This window comes from Ylistrum balloti, unplaced genomic scaffold, assembly GCF_031769215.1.
Source record: "Ylistrum balloti isolate Yb309-2 unplaced genomic scaffold, AGI_CSIRO_Ybal_v1 Utg369954, whole genome shotgun sequence".
Taxonomy (NCBI): domain Eukaryota; kingdom Metazoa; phylum Mollusca; class Bivalvia; order Pectinida; family Pectinidae; genus Ylistrum; species Ylistrum balloti.
The window spans coordinates 1275027-1297037 of record NW_026782055.1 but is presented as its reverse complement, the minus strand read 5'-3'; the positions used below and the strand labels follow the sequence as shown (position 1 = coordinate 1297037).

At 36.5% G+C, this 22011-nt stretch overlaps 1 protein-coding gene across 1 annotated transcript; it reads right to left on the bottom strand.

The window, feature by feature from the left end:
• Positions 1-1476: 1476 nt before the first annotated feature.
• Positions 1477-21430, bottom strand: LOC132547407 (diacylglycerol kinase epsilon-like). Its single transcript, XM_060211164.1, has 11 exons — positions 21344-21430; positions 20953-21016; positions 19981-20652; positions 19638-19781; positions 18302-18450; positions 17613-17661; positions 17133-17243; positions 5373-5444; positions 5123-5253; positions 3949-4060; positions 1477-2711 (listed from the first exon to the last, which is right to left on the bottom strand). The coding sequence occupies exons 2-11, from the start codon at positions 20965-20967 to the stop codon at positions 2589-2591; spliced, it is 1578 nt and encodes a 525-aa protein (XP_060067147.1). The 5' UTR covers positions 20968-21016; positions 21344-21430; the 3' UTR covers positions 1477-2588.
• Between the last annotated feature and the right edge of the window lie 581 nt (positions 21431-22011).

Genomic DNA, 22011 nt, shown 5'->3' with positions numbered 1-22011 from the left:
AGCACAACTTTTTCCCACATTGCTGTTAACAATTTATTTCCAAAGCAAAACTTTCTCCCATTGCTGTTAACAATTAACTTCCCAAGCATAACGTTTCCCACATTGCTGTTAACAATTAATTTCCAAAGCATAACTTTCCCCAAATTGTTTTTAAACACGGATTTGAATTTCATACACTACTGTCAAGTATCAACACGTGAAAAAAAATGTTTAGAAGAGAAAAAAATTCCTTTGTTGATGCATTAGAGACACAGACACTGCAAATCATAAATACTTTTATTTCATCATTGTTAAAAATGATTAAGATCTAAGTAATAATATAAATTTGATAGATCGTTAAAACTTAAATATTGCGAAATTAAGCACGTATCAAATAAAACTCACGTGTACACGTTCTGTTTGACATTTACATCGCTCGCTGCATACGCTTCAAGAAGTAAAACGTATAGAACACAAGGACAGAATAAGAGAAACATTCAACATCAAGAAGTACAAAAGAAATTTCATTCTTCATAGAATTAAAATTATTTTGATTTGATTTCCTTAGTAACATAATATATTTTATTTGTATTTGTTTGGATATTTCTAATTATAGAATACCCAATAATGGTTGAAACAACATTGGTCTATTTTCCTGGTCATATAATAAACTAGTGCTGTTTTCATTTCACGGTTTGTGTCACAACTTTCAAACGCGTAACATCAAAAACGTTTGCTTACAACAACAAATCACAAAACAAAAACAACATAACCTCCCTGAATAATCATAAAAATACAATAGCAAAAGTAATCAAATATCCAATGTTTATAAATAATACAATAACAACACAGACAAGCTTTAACAAAGGAATGGCACGAGATTTGGTTCTATAGGAAATGTGACAAAAACATTTCCTTATCCCTTCTATCACATTTTTTTATACTACAGTCCGTCTATGATCCACGTGTACACGTGTGGATATCCCGTGGTATAGATATCTATACACATACGGGTACCACGTGCCACAGACGCAAGTACAGAGTAGAATATCGAGTATGCAGATCAAATGACATTTTTTATGGTTATCTTACAGATGGATTTCATCTAGAATAATACAGTTTGATAAAAATTACTTAAGTACATTAATTTTTTCGGTAATAAATATATATCTTACATAATTCTTGTAAACAAGGTTGTAACATTTGACAGAATTGAACATTCTGAATGTTGGAAGTCAAGCCCCATTCATGCATGATTTGAAACTCGTTTATAAAGCTATGCGACATTCATGCCAATCTCGAATCACGTGATATTCACGCGAATTTCAAAAATCGTATTTATAAAATATAATAAATACAGATAAAATATTTTAAAGGTCAACAAGGATTTCATCCCGAATATTACAGGTTGCTATAACTGATGTACATGTATTTTTAACAATAATACTAATATTAATATTATTGATATTAATAAATATATATCTACTATACATGCATTTTTTTGTAAACAAGGTTGTAACATTTTCCAGATTTCAATGTCGTATGTCGAGTTAAGCGACATTCACACTAATTTAAAAAATCGTATTTATAAAATAGAGTAAAGACAGATAAAATATTTTAATGGTTAACAAGGATTTCATCCAGAATATTACAGGTTGCTATAAATAACAGATGCACATGTATCATTTCGGTAATAAATATATATCTAACATACATGTATTTTTTGTAAACAAGGTGGTAACATTTTCCAGTTTTCAATGTCGTATGTCGAATGTCGAGTCAAGCGACATTCATGCCAATTTCGAATGTCGTATGTATGTATGAAGCTAGATAATAAGACAACTTCACGCGGGGTACGATTCGACCTTCAGTAAGTGGTAGGTTACATATGCGAGAAAGGTCTATATATTGTAAAATTGTCAGACGTAATGTTCTTTTCAAGTACGAAATAATGAGTTGTGTCCTAGAATACAGAGTACAATCTACTGACTTCTACTGAGGATAAAATCAGCTAACGCTCATCAAATCGTGTAATGTTAATCTATTTTTTCATAAGACGTCCAACAAAGATAAAACGGAAAAGGCAGAGGCAGATAATCCAAACTATTTACGTCCAAGCTGAAACACTGCCAGTACTTTTTGGTTTTACGATCCGTAAACTTAGACATTTAAGACGTTTTTTTATCATACCAATTAGATTACAATCCCTAGTTACATTGTAATGCAAAAACGTGCATTGTGTTAAGAAAAGTATTGCACGCGATTCATAAAAAGTCGTTTGTAAGATATAAAAACATAATAATACAAACTCATCACTGTGGTGTTATATGTAGCGATAACACTGAACTTTACTTTGAAGCACGTCACAATGAACCTTATATATTGACGACCTAGATGGCAACAGATCTTGTATTGTACCTCGACCTAAATGTCCGCGGACATGACTCTTGGTTGTCCGTGGTGCGATATGACTCCTGTATCTCGACCTAAATGTCCGCGGACATGACTCTTGGTTTTCCGTGGTGCTCTATGACTCCTGTATCTCGACCTAAATGTCCGCGGACATGACTCTTGATTTCCGTGGTGCTATATGACTCCTGTATATCGACCTAAATGTCCGCGGACATGACTCTTGCTTGTCCGTGGTGCGATATGAAGATCTCGGCAGGGTAGCGTTGCTCCCAGGGTTCTCCATCAACCTGCATCGGTACTTTACCTCCGTGTAACGTTATCTTAAAAAAAGGAATGTTCGTATAATAATTTCAGGCTGGCCAGTATATAAGAAATGAGGTGTTGACTGATTTGATAGTCAATGTTCTGTCATTAAATTAACGTACATTTCTCATCCTTACATCAAACAGTTCTATGCTCGTTAGTTTGCTTGCTGGTTCCTTGTTGTTTATCTTGTTCTCACATTGAGAACGTGACATTACCTACTTGAACTGACCAATGTTTACATGGCAGGTATCTCGCTGAAGCAGAAGACGCTTACTCTTCCGGAACACTTTCTACTTCTTCCGTAGTCCCCGTGTAAATCTTTCTTTTGTTGGGATTTTGCTCTAGTTTTATCTACTTTGAGTTTGGATTATGACTATGTTGACATGTTGGTATCTTCTTGTAGTTTTCAAAAGATTATTAATTACAAAGACACGTGTAAATAAACAGAACCGATCATAATCCTCATCTTGTTATCGAATGTCCTAATGTAATAGTGCTGTGGGATACTAAATAAGAGCCTTAACGGTCATCTGACAACAAAGAATAAGTAGCAGAACAAAACCTAATTATGTGAGAATTACATATGAATAAATAACAAGTCATTATCACATTGCAGCGATGACGTCACTTGAAGACTGTACAGGAGGCGCACAAGTGGATAGCACCATTTGATAATTTAGAGTTACATACAATAGAGCCAAACAATGAATTAAACTGCATCATACAGGTGTTCCGTCCTTCTAGGACTTGTCAGTGATGATAAGGGCATATATTATGAAGCCTTAGAGCCGACTGAGGAAAGTGATCGAAAGAAATGTCAAAATCGAAACGGGGAGATGCAGCAGTCACATGATTAAATAAACTTCGTAATTTTCTTGTATCAGATCATTTAAGAACAGCGTCAAGTACATGTGTATAAGTTAAAGGTAAGTATAAATCGTGATACTGGTAGCTTGTAAATATTTTACAAGGGATTAAGTGAATTTGTTGTAGAAAATAACTTTTTCATTTCAAGATAATTGATAGTGTATAACGATAACTAGGCAATATATATACAAACATGTAATCGTCACGATTTCCCTATATTAACGTTATCTATTACGTAACTTTCTACGGTAGTCAATGATTGGCTGTTCTGTATTGTACAAAAAGTTAATAAACAGCAATTTGAGAATTAGAAATACTGCTAAAATGAAGCAAGATTTGCTGGCAAACATTTAACATCCCCCAAAAGTCCTACATTATCATTACCTTCACTGTTCTGGCTTGACCTATCCTGAGCGGTGCCGCCATGCCGACCTGTAACTGGGCAATATGGAATGACGAGTAAAGAGCCATCACCTCCAGCAGGCCATCGTCATACCTACAGTACAAGGATAATAGTAGCAGGCCTCGAATTTAAGGCTTTTTACTGGCTATTTGCAAGTAGAAATCCAAGAATTGCAAGTAGAAAAAATAATGACTTGCTTTTTTCAGCAAGTGGATGATGCAAACTGTGAGTGCCTGTCTATTCCTAACATTTCACAGAATTAAATTGTTTTGAGTTTTGATTTTCAAAGTGTAAATATTGGGACAAAGCCGTTCTTCTATAATGTTGATATATATTGGATGAAGCAAGGTAATACATTATAAATAAAAAAACAAAACACATTATTTGAACATGGAGATTTGCGATAATAGCAAGTAAAAAGTCATTTTAGCAAGTACAAATTTAAGGCACTTGCTGTTTTTAGCAAGTGACAAAAAATGTTAAATTCGAGGCCTGAGTAGTGGTAGTTACAATACAAGATTCATTATACACGTCATGTCTATCGGTCACACTATTTAAGTATATTAATTTATTTATCGTAGTCATCCACTTATTAAGAGTCGTCTCCCTTTGTGGGAATAGAGAACGATACTTAAGACATAACAAAGGTCCTGACTTGTCACGGGGGCATGTTTCTATAAAATGCTATCTAATCGTGGCAGGTCCCGTAACACCAGATTGGTGTTTATATTGATACAGACGTAGAGCTGTGTGACTGTTAGTAAGAGATAAGGATCTGTGCCTGTTGATAGAGCCCAGACACTCTCACACGCTTGGAAGACATCGACACCCCGAGAATGATGACGGGAGGTCGTAATGTCACTTAAACTCGAACATATCACCTCGTACCCACATCTGATCGACATACACAGGACATAATCCGTGTCGACACCTATTGGTGGAAACTAGGCCATTTCAAAACACTGGACATAATTGCATCGACACGTCTACACATCAACATGATGTTGTGTTTCAACCTTCATGGTAAGTACGGATAGTTCCTGTTGAATTCCTGAACATAAAATCCAACCGACCTCTTGTCTACATATCTTCAAAACCAAATATATGTCATCCTTCCAGGCAGGATTACCAAATCTACAATACAGTTAAACGTACCTAGCAGGTCGGAAATTTTGATGGCCGTCGTCCAATGTCCATGGAAGACAGCCTCCTCCCCAGCTAGCGATGTTGAGGATTACCAAGCCTTCTATCTCTGGTAGCTTTACGTTCTGACCATCCAGTTCTACCTATAAAAATGGAAATTAACAATCACGGTTACCACATCCGTGTCTTCAACACGTTGTTATACCATGCCATTCTATTACCAAAATAACAGCATAATGACACGACCTCTGGTAATACTCACCGAAATCTTCTTGTTTAAGTCTTTACATTCTCGCTCCATCACATCCTTGGTGCCATAAGTAAAATAACATAACTACAACAAGACAATAATACAATGTTTAAGTCTTTACATTCTCGCTCCATCACATCCTTGGTGCCATAAGTAAAATAACATAACTACAACAAGACAATAATACAATGTTTAAGTCTTTACAATCTCGCTCCATCACATCCTTGGTGCCATAAGTAAAATAGCATAACTACAACAAGACAATAATACAATGTTTAAGTCTTTACATTCTCGCTCCATCACATCCTTGGTGCCATAAGTAAAATAGCATAACTACAACAAGACAATAATACAATGTTTAAGTCTTTACATTCTCGCTCCATCACATCCTTGGTGCCATAAGTAAAATAGCATAACTACAACAAGACAATAATACAATGTTTAAGTCTTTACATAAGTAAAATAGCATAACTACAACAAGACAATAATACAATGTTTAAGTCATCACATCCTTGGTGCCATAAGTAAAATAGCATAACTACAACAAGACAATAATACAATGTTTAAGTCTTTACATTCTCGCTCCATCACATCCTTGGTGCCATAAGTAAAATAGCATAACTACAACAAGACAATAATACAATGTTTAAGTCTTTACATTCTCGCTCCATCACATCCTTGGTGCCATAAGTAAAATAGCATAACTACAACAAGACAATAATACAATGTTAGTACTGAAAGGAAACGAACCAATCTAAAACAACAGAGTAGTATTTGGTGAGAAAATTCGGATAATATCACCATATCATATATCATATTCTGTGACAAGTACTGAATGATACCTATCTCTGAAGTACATGTACTAGATGATACATGTCTCTGAGGTAGACAACTCCAGCAATAACACCATATCATGTCTTGTGACTAAGTACTAGATGATACCTCTCTCTGATGTAGAGAACTCGGACAATAACACCATATCATGTCTTGTGACTAAGTACTAGATGATACCTCTCTCTGACGTAGAGAACTCGGACAATAACACCATATCATGTCTTATGACTAAGTACTAGATGATACCTCTCTCTGCTGTAGAGAACTCGGACAATAACACCATATCATGTCCTGTGACTAACTGTTGGATGATACCTATATACTATGTGTTGTAGAGAACTCGGACAATAACACCATATCATGTTCATTAACTAACGAGGACCTTACGACTAATACCTGTATATGTTTGGGTTCCGTTCCAGACCCCCTCGTTCACCACTTTAAATCAATGATTGTTTCATATGCCAAAATGTGGCCAGAAATCCGTCCAAGTGCACAGTTACCGGACAGACGGACGGTCTTGTTATTGATCTCGTCCGTTTAGACGGTTAACACAGAGAGAATGTACATCTGCTACAGTAGTAAAATCCGTATTAATCAACAGAACAGTTCCTAATACGTAACAAAGGTACTTTATCGGCTGAATACATTTAATAGGCGAAACTAATTAAGAAAAAAATGTGTTTTACAGGGACACTTCTGACAAACATTTATTGGAGTATCACCCGATTGTTAAAAGGACGGCAAATGTCTGTGGCAAATGACCATTTTTATGTATGTAACAAATATTTAGACCGAGGTCGCCATAATCTGCCGTTCACGTCCTCCAGTAGGGTATCAGTACAACGTGACCCCAGTGCTGTTGGAGCCTGGGACATTGCCCTAATTTCTCCATGTGTCTGTGGGAAGACGCTGAGGTAGTCGGTACCGGGTTATTCTACACGCTAATTACAGTGGTACTGTGCCTTTATCGGCGACACTAGTCTCCTGTTCACAAAATTATTCCTCTGCATGTTGTACTTAATATCTTTTCCAAACCCTCCCGCATACACCTACGTGGATTATCTAGTTGACCAATTAGCACTCAGCCCTTGATAGGGGAGATTATGGGAAATAACAAAGTGACATCAGTCTTGTGAAGTCACAAAGTCACACATGTTCATTTTAGTGAAGGTACGAATAGTTTCACAAGTGTATGTTTGAAAAATATATATAGTTGAACACGTGCACGTGAGGAAAGGTACTGAAAGTAGCACAGTCACACACATGGATGTCAGGGGAATTACGGAGAGACTCTTGAGTGTAAAAAACGCGCGAATAGTTGTATAGTCACAGACGTAATTGTCAGAAAGTCAGAAAAAGTTAGGATAATGAAATACTTGAACACTACCTACACAGGAGATATATTATCACCAGTACACACCGCCACGTGTACCCGGAACTGTTTCACTGCTTCAACCACATGTTGTTACCATCAATTTGTACATCAGTGTAACGACAACATTTTGACTCGACGGACATAAATCGATCTTGCACATAAGGATGGATACTCTAGCTTATTAATCTATGTGATAATAAAGACATCTAATGGTAATGGTGTGAACGATTGCGGCGCGATGATAGAAACCAGTCGGCGATAATTAGCACCATACGTCACACTCCGACACTGATCCACAGTGTACAGACAAGCGCGTGTAAATGTTTCTATTGCAATGCCACAGTTGCTACTGTCGTCACAATTTTTTAAAAGTAAAAGAACATATCACAACAAACACATATCTTTACATCATCAAGTTATTTGTCTATATTTCTTCATATAATCACGACAATCGTTTCCATTTTTACACAGTCAAGATACAATTTAACATTTCTCATACAACCACGACACACGTTTATATTACTTCGCGTAATGAATATACACATTTATATCTGATTTATTCTCAGAATCAGGACGCACACGTACATTTTAACAACCACGGAACACACGTGATAATTACACAGGCATACATCACTACACGTTACCAAGGTACATGCAAATAAAATCAAGACCCACATGGTTATTTCTTCAAGTGATCGAAATATACGTACAATATTACACGTGATCGAAACACACATGTACTTTACTACACATGATCGAAACACGTACCTTACTACACGTGATTGAAACACGTACCTTGCTACACGTGATCGAAACACACATACTTTACTACACATGATCGAAACACGTACCTTACTACACGTGATCGAAACACGTACTTTACTACACGTGATTGAAATACACATACTTTACTACATGTGACCAAAACACACGTACTTTACTATATGTTATCGAAACACACGCATACATAACACAACGTAATCACGCGATCCTGTTTAATCTGATCAAACAAAAGAATAAATAATGTAATCATGTACGTGTTTATAAAGTATGGACTGAGTAATCTCTTTGGCGCATCATCATAAATACCAATAAATACATATCAATATGTGTTATGTACTGAGGACAGATTGCGCCAATGAAGATGCGGAGCATTAGGTATGGAAACCCCAATAACGTAAGGCTGTGTGTTAGAAAGTAGAAGCAGACATAATACGGGGAAGGATTTTTACCAAGCATATGTTAACATTCAAAAATAAATCAAAGAAGCACCCAGCAAGCCCACTATACTCTAACAGAGATATAAGCATGACCCAGCAGCTACACTGTAGCATTCTTCACAGTTTTAAACAGCAATAGAATGCTGAACATTTTAATATACTGTGTTTTGATTTCTTCATCTGTTCTACACGAGAATTCGGTAGCATATACCGCCAACATCAAAGGCTTGCCCTATAAACATAGCAGGCTCCCCCGCTCGGCTTTGTGACGTACCAGGGCGACACTGCTGCACCCCTAGTTACTACCCATTAGAAAACGTGTTAATTTAATTATAAATAAAACATCGTGCACTTGTTCCTCGTTAACAATCGACGAAAAACTTTAGGACATTTTCATTGGTAGGTTTATGAAGGAAATTTTAGACAGTTCATTGACATAAAGACTGCGTTTTGAAAGGACTTTTGGGACGTATATGAACTACTTCGAACAAAAGGAAACAAGGCCTATTTTTACAGATTCATGCTCAGCGTATATGTCGATTATCAACAGCATGACCAGTAAATAGTTGAAAATAAATTACTGGAACAAAATTATACATACAAGGTAGATTTATTACATCACCGCCATGGATAACTTACAATTTATCACCTTTATAAAACGAACATCATTTACACTTGATGTCCAGGGTGTCCAAGGCATTCTGTCTCTGCCTGATGACGCTTGTAACATTAAACGAGAACCTTAAACACTAAAGTCTACATGTTAGGAACACAATCACTGTACCATTTCCATGATTATCTGTTACCAACTTCGGCCCGGCAACAAATCTGTGCATCAGTTCTCGGCATTGTCTCAAATGTGAACGATACTATATATATCTCCCGGAAACAAATCTGTGCATCAGTTCTCGGCATTGTCTCAAATATGAACGATACTATATATATCGCCCGGTAACAAATCTGTGCATCAGTTCTCGGCATTGTCTCAAATATGAACGATACTATATATATCTCCCGGAAACAAATCTGTGCATCAGTTCTCGGCATTGTCTCAAAGTGAACGATACAGTATATATCTCCCGGAAACAAATCTGTGCATCAGTTCTCGGCATTGTCTCAAATGTGAACGATACTATATATATATCCCGGAAACAAATCTGTGCATCAGTTCTCGGCATTGTCTCAAATATGAACGATACTATATATATCTCCCGGAAACAAATCTGTGCATCAGTTCTCGGCATTGTCTCAAATGTGAACGATACAGTATATATCTCCCGGAAACACATATGTGCATCACTTCTCGGCATTGTCTCAAATGAGGTTTGTTACAGAATGCCAGTCCTCAACTTTAATCGATTTCATATACATATTAAAGATTCTGTTTCTCGTACATTATCACGTGAAAACTGCGTTCTCTAATACCAATCGAAATTCGTGGTGAAAACTGCATCGATTCTAAGTGACGTCATTTGGCGCCAAATGTCACGTATGGGAACTAAACAACAATGCAATTATTTTCAACCTTGACCCTTGCAGCTCATCAGTTCAGAATGACATATACAGGTATAACAACAACAATACTCTCTCATCCAACACACACCATCAATATAGTGTAGAGGGAATTCAACACATTACCCATGTACAACTAAATCATTTCTTTTCTTGTTACTCATTATGGTCAATTTTGATAAATTCGATAATACTTTCCTGTTCTCAGAATTCAAAAGTTGGATAAATTTAAACACTCCATATCTATTACAATAATAAAAAACAATTCCTTAAATCCGTATATCTTTCACATTTAACTACAAAATGTAATTGATCTTCTATGTCACCACTGTTACATAAGGTGCAAATTTCATCATTCTATAATATAATACCTCCTAATTTCAATATTCAGTTTGTGAGAGGACATTATAATTTTTGCTAATTACTTCAAATTAGAATTTCCGATAGATTTTGTAAGATAATTCTGAAAACTAAAATCTTCCCCGATATATTTATACAGGGAACATTTGGTAAATGGAACGCGAACGAGCTTCACAAAAGGGCTGACGTTCACATGTAGACGTAAACCCACGTGCAGACGTAACATCTAGTATTACATTGCGCGTAATGTTTCCCTGTCTCTTGTATGAGAAAACACTATCTCTTGTTGGTTACCACGGATTCTGGCAGTTTAAGAGTCAAGTGACATGCTATATTTAAAATAATCATAAAACGCCATAAACACCAATATCCTCGACATCTATACCTGCCGTGGAATCAATATCAGAACTTCTCAACACATACTGTAAATTGGTTATCATAACAAGGTATTATCTTGTTACAAATACTGGGCCTTAATGAATAAGGATAACAATATTCCCATTGGTAACTTTAGAGCAATAGATTTAACGATGGAAATCAGTCATATGAACGCAAGCCGGTAAAGGGTAGAGATGACCTCCGCACAATGGCAGCCGACAGAGTCAATGGAGCGTGTCATTGGCCTATCTGTCGGCCATCTACCCAGCCATTCAGGTACTAATTGTACAACATATGTATCTCTCTTATAGTACAATTGGACTCGCAACAAATTTCTATGTTAGGCAACTCATTACACATTCTACGGAGCCCGCTTATAACATGTACTTAAACAAAGGCAACAGTGATCTGATAAGACAACGAAGTTTAAAGTGAACTTTAAAACTAAATTTACTTAAATTAAATTTCATAATAATACGCATTACCCCTCACCATCACCAAAAATATGACTATCTGAAATCTTAATCAAGTGAGACATAATATTAATTAATTAATTAGCGTACCATGTAGAGGCCCACTGATATGTTATACGTTATTGGCAATCTTGAGTTTGGCGAGGTGACAATATTTGTAAAACAAAGTGCTGAACAAGATACGTGTCATTGTCACAGGGGTTAAGTTACCATATACGTACTGACAATTCTGTGGGATCAGCATTACAGAAAAAGGTGTGTACATATTTCGCAGGAACTGTTTGCTATTTGAGACTCGTTATTTTTCCAGAAGATCTTCTCTTGTTAAAACTTCTGATGACTGTTTGTGTTAGCCATGCTCTCTCGCACGAAAGGTCTTCACAAGTGTGATCTGCACAGTTGGCAGAACGTGATTTTCGTGTGCGATGACTGCACGGGTCGGCTAATATGCGTTGATTGCGTGAGTGATCATCCTCGACACCGCATCATTAAACTGGATGACGTCATTCCTGAGAAAGAGGGAAGCATTCAGAGCTACATCCGAACTATTGACCAGCAGAGACTTCCCAAGATTCAGGACGAGATCGATATTGTAAATTACATGCTTGAGGAGAACAAAAAGCACTATGACGACATGGTGGAGCGCGTGGAGGTCCAAGGTGACAACATCAAGGCAGAAGTGGACGGACAGACATCGGAGTTCTCTAAGACGTTTCGTCGAATGGAGAAACAGAACTCGGATCGCTTACTCAAATACAAGTACTCCTTATTAGCGGCATTTCGGGATATGGACGATCAATTACAGGACAGCAAGCGCACTCTCCAAAAAGGAAACAAAGTGCAGATCTACGATTTCGAGCGTGATAAGGCATGGTCAGGGTTCAGGTTACCCGAACGTCCGGACGCAAACCTGGCTGACTTCAAGATCAACACATCCCTTCTGTTTCTGCTGAGGAACGAGAAACTAACCACAGGGACTGTGACTAACGACTCGGGTGTCCAGCAAGAGGAAAAAGAGATGGAAGAAAACGAAGACATCCTTCCTACGTGGAAAGTCCCCAAAAAATCGGCTTTAAAATCTATTAAGCCCAAGGATGCTCCTTCTCATCCACGGCCAGAGATATCTGCCCAACTGTCAAGCTTCCAATATTTGTATCCTTTGAAATCTATCTGTCCTACCTCAGAAGGTGCCTGGATATTGGCAGGAAATAATACACGTGTAACACTTGTCACTCATGAAGGTACTAAAATTGAAGGTATTACACTGGACGAGGACCAGGCGATCAATGATATCTCGGTATCACCATCTACTGGCCACCTTTGGCTTTGTTGTAAAGATATGACTGTCAAAATAGTTCGACTCAAACGACGCCGGGCTCTGGACGCGGTCCCGGAGGACATGATACAAACCACTGATGTACCCATTACTATCTGTGTCACAGATAACGGCATGGTCATCGTAGGTTTCCAGTTCAAAACAATATTTTACTCTGAGGCAGATCTAGAAGCCGCCCCGAAAGTATCTCTGAATTTTCCACATCCGTTCCGAATTTCAGCCAATCCAGTATCTGGCCAGATCGCTGTGCTGCACGCAAAGAGCTGTTTGGGACCGGAGGAGGAAGAGTTGCGGGTAACCATCCTCGCATCAGGACTCCCTACACAGTCCTTACACAATTTCCATGAACATCCGGTCATAAAGTCGTCCACGCGAGGCCTTAGCACATCCCAGAAGCGAAAGGATATGTTGACAGGACAACACTGCGTCAGCATCGCACGCTGGATCGATATGGCGCAATCCGTGTCTCCGCTGGAGCTAAACCCGCCATCACCTCAGGTATTCCTACCCGCTGACATGGCATACGATAGCCAGGGTTACATAGTAGTGGCCGATTATCTCCGTAGTTCCATCGACCTGCTGAGTGGGGAGGGTCGCTTCCTGAGGACGCTCCTCAAAACTATCGAAGCCTGTCCTATGTCCATCGGCATTCAAAACAACAATGTCCTCTGGGTAGGCTTCGCTGACGGCAAAGTGAAGAGGTATCGGTATGCTTAAAGTTGTGAACGGAGGGTGAGAAGATATTACTGTTTAAACAACCCCACGGGGAGTATCGGCAGTGTCATTCACGTCAAAGGCACTGAGGCTGATTTCAAGAAAAACGGTATTTGAGTGCGTCTATGTTGAATTCTTAGTTGTATATATGTAAAAGTGTGATGGTAGATGATTTTCCGATGGAATATGTCATTTTGGAAGTCTGTGCTGTTGAAATGCCAATTCCAATATTAACATCGACTGACTGGATTACTTCCGTAGGTCTGCAAACTTGACCTTTGTGTTTTACTGTAACTTCCGTGATGACTGTTAAGAAGGTGGACGCAGTTGGCAATGTGATAACCTTAATCCATCTGGAGACTTTACTATATAAATTCTCTATAATGCGATTCCTCAGTTCTCTGAGTATGTTCTTTTGGGTCAGATTCCTCTAAAATTGTATCAAATTGTTTTATTTAAGGTGGCAGTACTTAAGCCGTTTTTTACAATTGCTTTTAAATAAGCAATAGTTACACAATAGATGAATAAACAATCAACCTCGACCTGGGATTTCTCAGATAAGATATGAATATATTTCTCAAGGCTTTTCATTTTACATTACACAATTCAATGATCGTTTTAAAACATTGAGGTTGATGAGGAAAATTAGGTCGCCAGCAGAAATGTAAGCCTCAGAGGACTTCGGTGTAATACACTGCCTATATTTCATAGAAACAATTACAAAATATACAATGCCGCTGTAGAAATATCTATTAAAAAACTTGTCCGCTCTCCTTATCGATACTATTCATACACTGTAACTTAACACGTCAACATGCCGAAAACGATAATAAGGAGATGAAGCCGGATCTGTTGTGGGAGGCCCACGTACACAACATCACAGGTAAATCAAACTCCAGAAAAAGAAATTTTAAAAAGTAACAAGAGAATCAGAGAACAAGCCTTTGAATCATAGACCTATCCATCTCTTTAGCATTTTGTCTCTCTAAAATGATATCATGAATTTTTAAACAATGATGTTCTGTGTACACCACCGACAGACTTCATCATAAGTCTGGTGACATTCTATCAGATCTTGGCATTTGTGACAGACTACATTTCCATGCCTCAAGTTTCAGTTCAAAACTCCAGGCCTGGTAACATTATTCATGCTTATTTCCATCATACATTCCATTCCAAAGCTACCTGTAGACAACTCTTTACTTCCACCAAAAACCCAATTCCAATGCTACTTGTACACAACTCTGTATAACCAACAAACGCCCCATTCCAAAGCTACCTGCTGACAACTCTTTACTTCCACCAAAAACCCAATTCCAATGCTACTTGTACACAACTCTGTATAACCAACAAACGCCCCATTCCAAAGCTAACTTTTTATTTCAAAGATACATTGGTGACTGAAATACACGTGTCATCTCCTTACTTCAAATGCAAAGTAATCAGCTCCTTCTAAGCTGTCCACCCACTATTGTCTAACTGTCCATCTCTCATTCCTTTACATTCATGGTTTAAACATCATGTTAAAGATGATTGAGGTCAGTACATTGCAGTAGTAACAGAAATCTTATCTCTTTATCTACGTTGTATAACATTTTAGCTAGTGGTCTATCCAAACCTCAGTCACCTATTAATGTTACATTAATAATGTCTACTCTTAATACTTACAATTTGGTAAGTATATACTCAACACATTTTGGCTACTGCAATCATTACATGTCTATGTGTGACACAAGCATAATCATAGGCTGAAATTATTTGTCTTTTATACTGTAAATTGCACTATGTTTTGGATTTTTTGTATCAAATTTTGGTTCACATTTTGGTTTTTATGTTAATTAAAAAGATTTCCTTAGAAAATGCTTAAATATTCAATTAAAATACTGAAATACTGATGTAAAACTAAACATATGAATTGTAACACTTCCAAATTTATCATTATGACAAAATATTTGGCTAAAAGAAATTGTAATTGAACAAATTCTCATTTGAATGAAACCACATGATCTTAAAACAGATTTATCTATGTATGTTTGATTGTTCATGGATATGGGTATTTCGGCTGCATAATCTGATAACTAGCTTTTGTAGCCGTGTGGTTGAGTGCCACGTCCATGTAACAAAGTTAAATCAATTTGAATATGGTTGGAGCTTGAATGGGTTCCACTTTGTTATATCCACTGTGTAACAAACATAGTACTTTACACGTGCTGATGGTAAACTTTGCATTCATAGAATACAAATGCTGTGTATGTTTATCTGTTAACTCTTGAATTGGTATATTTGGAGATAACAATCTGAAGAAATAGGGGTGACTGTTCAGATGTTACTTTTGTGAACTTAAGTGTGAACATCAAACCAATAAAATAACTCTCAGATTCCAGAGTTAATTATTTCTCTGCATTAAGAAAGAAAACTTTTTTATACTGTTTACTTTGTGTAATTGTTGACGTTGGTCATTCATCTTGATTCTAAAACAAAAACCTTTCATTCTAACATTTAAAGTTTTAAAGGAAGAACAAAGGGTCAATGTTACCCCTTTGACCTAATTAGACTCAATTAAGTATGTGATACTCCCCTTTACCCAGATGCATATGTACAGTTAGGCTGGAATACCTGCATTAGTTACAACTTTTCTCTACTAGACTGCACTTGTTCAAACTAAAACTGGTCAGGGATGCCATCTTGGTAAAAATTTTGGCCAAAATGATACTGACTGGTTAATTCAGTCAAGAAATTGTTGATTGGGTTTGAGCCTTGGAATTCCCTTATGTTTACAATGACGTGTGTCAGATGAAGTGTCCACAAGAATTAGTGAGAAATCCCCATGGTAAATGTAAAAGTCATAATTATAAAAACAGTTTAGTTCAAATTCAACAGATACTTATATAAACACTCTTTCAAATACCTGGTCCTGAAGTTATCATAGTTGATGAGATGTTGAAATAACGGACATGCCAAGCATCTGGTTGAAACAATCACATTTGATTTGAGCAGTAGATATACAAGCAACTGTAAGTGGAGATGTTCCTATGAACATACCAGTAATGTTGTATAATACAGTGCCAATACAAATTTGACTATATTCCCTTAATTGTTGTAATCACACTTTCAGAAAGGGATACCCCATTCTAAATATAAATATCAGCCAATCCAAATAACAGGAATAATAGCCCTGAACTGTCGTTGTATTTTCGAAACAAAGTCTAGCGACGAGCAGAAAAACTATGGCAGGCAATCTAATCTAACATTGGTTTGATGCACTAGAATAAATGAACCAGACAAAGAAGTGTTGACCTTTGGCCAGCCAGCCAGCCAGCCAGCAAATCAGCCAGCAAATCAGTCAGCCAGCTGCCCAGACAGATTACACTATTCCAGTCCAGTTACAGATTGCCATGTAAATAATAGAATCAAAATTTCTGGAAAGTTATCTCCCATTAATAAATACTGATAGGTTTTGTTTATAAAGATGTATCTTTAATCTGAACATATGGTAATTATATTTTATGTATCATATCACATGACAAATTACTTATATCCATAGCAATAGGAGGAACACAGATGTACCTTATTGATAAGGCGATGTGCAAACAGCCATGGCCTACTCTCCCTCTGTCTGTGGAAATTCAGGGTAACTAGGGCATCCACCCCTATAGAGGCATAATTGTTCATTACAACCTGTAACAACAAATGATGATTATTTCATTCACATGGAAATGAGTTAACTATGAAACTTACAATAACTGTATTCAAAATCATCAACACAAAATAATCAAACTAGAGGATTATTTCAACACAATGTTGTATTCAATCTTGATGTCAATTATCACAGGATAAGACACCAGGATGTCTAATTATAAAACATTTTATAAATCTGATCATATAATAACAACACCTAGCTGTAAAACACAGAGAAGTGATAACAACAAAAGTTTATAAAACTCATTTATATAAATAAAACAATGTTATGTTTCATAACATTTACTCAAAACCAGTGACTATCACACCAGGGGAGGCAACTCTAAAAACATCACAAAGCAGCAGTACCTTTTTCTTCTTTATCACAATACTTCTCATTCTTATCTCCACTTTCCATCTGAAATAAGACAGGTTAAAAACTTAACAGTAAAACCTCATCCCCTTGTTAAATAACCTGTAGGTTTTGTATCATTAGTAGTGGAAGTGTTTTTTTGGTGGATAATGTTGGATGTTAATTTTCATTCTGCAATTAATGATTGTAATAAATTTAAATTTTCATTACATAATATCCAAAAAGATCCATTCTTTAACAAAACAAACAATAAGCATTGTTCCCCCTCTAAGGGATATACAATCATGTCACATGATTCTCAGAAGTTGGAAGTCACACATGATTCTCATGAGTAAGAGAGTAAAATCAACACACACACCTCACATCTCATCATATTTATGTTTTATTTAACTAATTCAAATAATATACTTGGTTAAAAAACAAAAAATTCAAAGAAAGGAAATTTAAATTAAAGTTAACACTAAAATGAGAGCAAGGAAAATTGGATAATCTGTTATCATAAATGTAGATATATTTGTCAGTTTCGATTTATCTTTGTTATTTTATCACTGGTTTACATTTAATGGATAAAGATTCCCAAGGGAAATGAAATCTTAAAATGAAATTTTAGCAAGGTACATTGTAGGAAATGATTGTCAGGAATTTCATATTTCTAGACAATGCTACGTACAGTAACATAATTTACCTGTCTAGACTAACAGGCTGAGATTCACTAATTTTCTCCAGGATATCTGGTATATTAACATCACCATGAGTGTAGCCTTCACCCCATCCTAAGACACGTGACATATCATTGCCTGTCCCCAATGGCAGAATACACACATCAGGTGGATTCTGGAATCAAAAGTTACAGGATAGCTGACAAGTGCAATCAATGTTTGCCAAGCTCACCAGCAGAAGTCATTACAAAATGCTTTTTCCATAATGTACTTTCCAAATTTATATAAAAAGTACTGTGAAGTACAACAGGACTCTATAAATAAAGATTCTGTGACATCTCAATCACTCCTGGAACATAAATGATATTGTAGGTGTGGGAGATCTACTTAAGGACTTTCCAACCCAATAGGAAAGGTAAAGTTCAAAAAGTTGAAAATCTAGACCAAATAAGAGAAGTTTGGGGAAAAAACTTACGTACTAAGAAGCCTTTCAAAAACTTTTCCAAAAATCTTTGAATGGGCTGATGTTCAGCATGTAATAACTGTCACATCTATCTCAAACATAATGGATATATATGTCTAATAGGAGAGTTGTTGGATGCATATTAAAGTTTAGGGTTTTAGAGTGGGCAGACAGAAACACTGTGGCAATGACATCAGCTTGTGGTTGATGAAGAGAAAATAAATATTATTCCAATTATGTTTGTAATCTTGTCAGTAATTACAGGTAGAGTGTCCTACTGTATTCAAATGATCTCAAAATTATTTTTCTAGCATCTATCAATTAAAGGGTGTATGAGAATCAGGTGTTTTGTTGGTTCTAATAATTTCCTTTGATTCCAAAAAATACTAACAAGTTTTTAAATTTCTCTTTCTGATTTTTGAATCAAAAAGTTAAAAAGACATGGTTTGACCCACATTAATATAACCTACATGCAAATAACAGGCCATACATCTTGTAGCAAACCAGCTATATGCAACAATTCCCTATAGGACATTGTACCTTCAACATTTCCTTTTGACAATTCCCACACAAGACACTGTACCTTCAACATAACTTCTAACAATTCCTGGTAGGACACTGTACCTGTTTTTAACACATATTTTTTTTTCTTGAACTTATTCTTAGATAAACTGATGTAAATACCTTCAATATCAGTTTCTACATAGCATCTCTATGCTTTCTACAGCATTTCATAAAACAGTTCACATATCCTAATCAGATGTACAAATAAGTGTTAAATAACAAGAAATGTAACTAAGAAATATTCACAATTACTTGATGGCCCTTTTTGGTTCAGAGTTCTTACATAAGTTATATCTAAAAAAGATGACATTCTGATGCATGGTGTCTTCACTTACTTTGAGGCCAAGCTTATCTATAGCATTCAGCACCCATCCAATGGTACCATCACCCCCACAAACTAAAACACGGAAGGTGACATCAGGGAGAAGGTGGCACCATTCAAGGCCATTCTCCGGTGGCACATCATTCAGGTCAATCACCTACAGCACATAGCACCACATCAGTTTACAAGAGACAACTGGTGGAACATGGACTCCATACGAGCTAATTACAGCATAAATGCATAACCATACTGACAGAAGGATCTCTTTATGATTATCACAAATTATGAATAAATAATGGGTTAGATTCTGGATTCATTCCTAATGAAAGGATATATAACACCTTAATGTCTCATACCTGTGAGGGATGTAAGAAGCCCCGGAAGGCCCGTAAAATAAATTCTCCTTCATTATTTCCACTTTTCCTGGTAGCGACTACTATGAGGGGACTCCAATTGGCAATGTTTGGATGACTAGCAGAGTCCACCACCAGACGTCGTCTTCCTTTCAAACCCACTTGTTTTAGTTTGACACAGTTAGGGGGTACAATGGAAGTCTTAAAGCGACCCAGATCACATAGATCACTGATTCGCTTACAGTGTTCATGTGCAGTCCTTCTACACCATGCACACCAAACATCACAGATCTGAGGTAGTACACCACAATCTTCACCACAAATGAAGCACTTGCTGTATAGTGGTAGATTGCCCTGAACCCAATGATGAAGTGTCCCATGGCCAATCTCAGAAACAGGCTTACAGTGGATTTGTTTGTCTGCTGCTTTCATGTTATGATCATCCACACACACACCACAAGAGTCACATGTTGCCCCATGTTTTATCCGGTAGTGACCAATGGTACAGTATGTTTGCTCTGGAAATATATCTACCATATACCAGCGATGGCCACGATCAATGTCTGGTGCGCGCACCTCATACAGCTGAAGACGATATAATCTATATAATTTCATCAACACAAAGGCCAGCACCATCAACATAACCACAATTAGAAACCATGATACAACGTCCATCTGCAAATAAATGATCTTTTCAAAATTCAAAATATCTTTGTTTCGATACATACATAAACCTTGTTACAATACTGATCTAAATGTACATCAATTCCATTTACTCTTTTAATAAACACACCAGTAATAAAATATCTTTGGTCAAGGAAATCTTAATAAAATCATATCTTGCCTCAGCAAATCTAAAATGGTTGTAGTAAGAAACTTCAAATATTTTGACTGAAACTGGTTGAATTAAAACAATGCATTCTCTATTTAATAGACTGCAGTTCATATGTAATTCTATGGAACTTGTAGGATTACCTGTGTGAAACCCATCTGTTCGACGATTCAGTTAAAGCAATAAGTATTTTTGTAAACGCCGATTCTGGAAAAGAAAGCAAACAAATATATATATACGTGTACATCGTCGTCATCGATATAAATAAACAAATTCGCTGTTTATAACAGACGACAGAATTGGAGGACAACATGGATTTATCCATAATTCAATGGTTCTAAACGTAAAAGTAATTGATTTACTTATTGCTTGACTTCATAATTTCTTCATTTGCTTATGTCAATACATTACAAAGTGTTGCAATCGGGTGGGGTCTGTCACCGGATCAAACCATAGAAACAGACCGGCCATAACACGTCCGTTATCAAAATAAGATACACAGGCTGCATTAAGTCATACCAGTATGTGTCTTACATTTTTATCCTTAGCTACATGTCAGGTTGTTATATTATATCAAGAACTCAAATCTGCCATCTGATAGGGAATCACTTCTACGATGTACATTTGTACAGCACATGCATATACCCAATGTTGATTCATGTTGTTTCCGGAAGCGTAATTTATATTCAAGGGACGTCACTCTGTTTGAGATATAAATATTTTTAAGTTTCACAAGAGTATTAGAATCAGGATATCGTGTTCGCACGGTTATAATTCAAGGTTATAGTCTAAAGCTGGGGTTGGGAACATCCTTGGATTTGAAAGGCGTAGACTCCCAACGAATTTCAGAAAAAAAAATAATCTGAAAGAAATAATCTGAAAGAAAAGAAAAACATCCCAACATACTTTAACAGACACTTTGGTGTACATATTCGTAATGATATCTTTCAACGACTGTACGATTCAGTAATTATCCCACGAACTATATATACTTATAATGTTTTGCCTATTACAAGCCGTAATACAACTTTGTGACGTCAGGTTTATATAATAAAATGACGTTACATTTTGATACGTGATTGAAACAACTTGTCACAAAGTTTTCATTTTACAGTGTAACCTGTCAAAGGCTCGTAAAGTTTTAAACACTTGTTCCATATAACTGTTTCACATACGATCATTAACATGTATGTACATTGTAG

Bases quoted from the DNA above. Each gene is read 5' to 3' on its own strand.
- LOC132547407 (XM_060211164.1), bottom strand. The intron at 5,445-17,132 runs GTACATCTGTGT...GTCTTGTTGTAG, and splicing joins CACATCGCCTTATCAATAAG to TTATGTTATTTTACTTATGG. The intron at 2,712-3,948 runs GTAATGATAATG...CCTTTTTTTAAG, and splicing joins GTCAAGCCAGAACAGTGAAG to ATAACGTTACACGGAGGTAA.